The sequence below is a fragment of the Anarrhichthys ocellatus genome, unplaced genomic scaffold (genome assembly GCF_004355925.1).
Source record: "Anarrhichthys ocellatus isolate YVR2014 unplaced genomic scaffold, GSC_Weel_1.0 scaffold42, whole genome shotgun sequence".
NCBI lineage: Eukaryota > Metazoa > Chordata > Actinopteri > Perciformes > Anarhichadidae > Anarrhichthys > Anarrhichthys ocellatus.
In genome coordinates, this window is record NW_022280072.1 from 2,211,985 (window position 1) to 2,213,937 (window position 1,953).

The following is a 1,953-nucleotide window of genomic DNA, read 5'->3' on the forward strand; positions in this document are numbered from 1 at the left end:
TGTGTGTGTGTGTGTGTGTGTGTGTGTGTGTGTGTGTGTGTGTGTGTCAACAGGCTTCTCAGCAGAGCAGTCCTCAGGCGGTCTGGGTTGTTCCTGCTCTCCGTCAGCTGCACGAGATCACTCGTTCTTTCATCAAGCAGACCTATCAGAAACAAGACAAGGTAACACAGACGCACGAGCTAATGCATCAGCAAAATCCATTATACGGTCTGTGCAATGTTGCCATGATAACGTCTACCTTCCTTTAACCCCACAGAGCATCATCCAGGACTTGAAGAAGAACTTTGAGATCGTGAAACTGATTACGGGATCCCTCGTGTGCTGCCATCGACTGGCTGTGACCGCTGCAGGAAATAACGGCCTCTCAGGCTCCACTCTGGTGGACGGACGATACACCTACCAGGAGGTTTGTCCACATCCCAATGTCTCATCAGCTCATTTCTTAGTTGAGGGACTATGTGGATTTTTTGAAGTCTGTCTGTATGAGGTTCTCCTCCACAGTCAGGGTTCTACTGCAGTAGATGAGTTCATAGAAACAGACAGGAGAACCAGCACGGGAGCAAAGTAATGCTCTGCTGTGGACGTATTCTAGACTAAAAGAATGTCTATCAGTTTAAGTGAAGCTATATTTAGAATGTTTTAATGCTTCTAAACATTCGAAATATCCCTTAAAATTGAGTTACAGGAGTCAGGACTATAGTTTAGTTAATTGTATTTCCTGTGTAATTTTCTGATCATCCTTACTCTTATATGGAACTATATTGCAAATGATTTATAATACAATTCATGATGTGACGTTGATTTTGAGTAATGTCGTTTGAGCTGGAATGTTTTCAGAGGAAGTAATCAAACTTGAGCAGCTCAGTGTATGACGGTGTGTGTGTGTGTGTGTGTGTGAGGGTCATGATGACATGTGTGTGTTTCTAAATCTCTTCAGTATCTGGACAGCCACCTGCGCTTCCTGGCCTTCTTCCTGCAGGAGGCCAGCCTGTACCTGGTCTGGAACAGGGCCAAGGAGCTCTGGGAGTGTCTGGTGTCGGGGCCGGACGTCTGTGAGCTCGACCGTGAGGTATGAAGACAGTTATGCAAATGGAATGCTCGTCCTTGTTTGCAAACACTTTTGTCTCTGGATGACTGCTCTGCAGGAACAAAGGCACTGCAAACATTAGCTGTTCACTCCACTCTCTTTTTGATTTTAGAGCAGTGTTTAAGGCAGGTACATGAACATACTTACAGGTACATAAACATATCTACATAAACATGCGTACAGGAACATGCGTACAGGTACACCAACATGCGTACACCAACATGCGTACAGGTACATCAACTTTTTTAACCAAAGGGAAATAGATGACTTTCAGATTTCCCTCTGAGAGATTCAGTCCAGTAAACATGGTGTGTTTCCATGTGTGCAGTCGTGTTTCGAGTGGTTCACCAAAGGACAACACGACCTCGAGAGTGACGTTCAGCAGCAGCTCTTCAAGGAGAAGATCCTGAAACTGGAGCCCTACGAGATCACCATGAACGGTGAGAGACGCTTCAAAGAGATGCACCGTCAACAGCGTTACAGCCCGTCGTGTATGTGATGGAACATGTTTTTATACGTTTCCCCAGGTTTCAATCTGTTTAAGACCTTCTTCGAGAATGTTAATCTGTGCGACCATCGCCTCAAACGCCAGGGAACTCAGCTGGTCAGTCCTCACTCACACGTTTATAAAAGTAAAACACACCTTGATTGCATTTGTATTTAATGTGCGACGTGTTCTGATTTCAGTGTGTGGAGCGCCTCGACCTGGCAGGGATGGATTTTATCTGGCGCATCGCCATGGAAACCCCTGATGAAGAGATAGCCAACGAGGCGATCCAGCTCATTATCACATACAGCTACACCAACCTCAATCCCAAGATGAAGAAGGTCAGTGTGTGTGTGTATATGTATATGTGTGTATATGT

At 45.4% G+C, this 1,953-nt stretch overlaps 1 protein-coding gene across 7 annotated transcripts in view; it reads left to right on the top strand.

Annotated features, from left to right (window-relative positions):
• Positions 1–1,953, top strand: part of usp24 (ubiquitin specific peptidase 24) — a 40,172-nt gene that overhangs the window by 12,736 nt on the left and 25,483 nt on the right. For all 7 annotated transcript variants that reach the window (XM_031868263.1, XM_031868264.1, XM_031868265.1 and 4 more), the window contains 6 exons: positions 54–161; positions 257–406; positions 938–1,069; positions 1,416–1,527; positions 1,615–1,691; positions 1,775–1,915. In XM_031868263.1, coding sequence (XP_031724123.1) covers positions 54–161; positions 257–406; positions 938–1,069; positions 1,416–1,527; positions 1,615–1,691; positions 1,775–1,915 — 720 coding nt within the window. The remainder of the gene's footprint in view (positions 1–53; positions 162–256; positions 407–937; positions 1,070–1,415; positions 1,528–1,614; positions 1,692–1,774; positions 1,916–1,953) is intronic.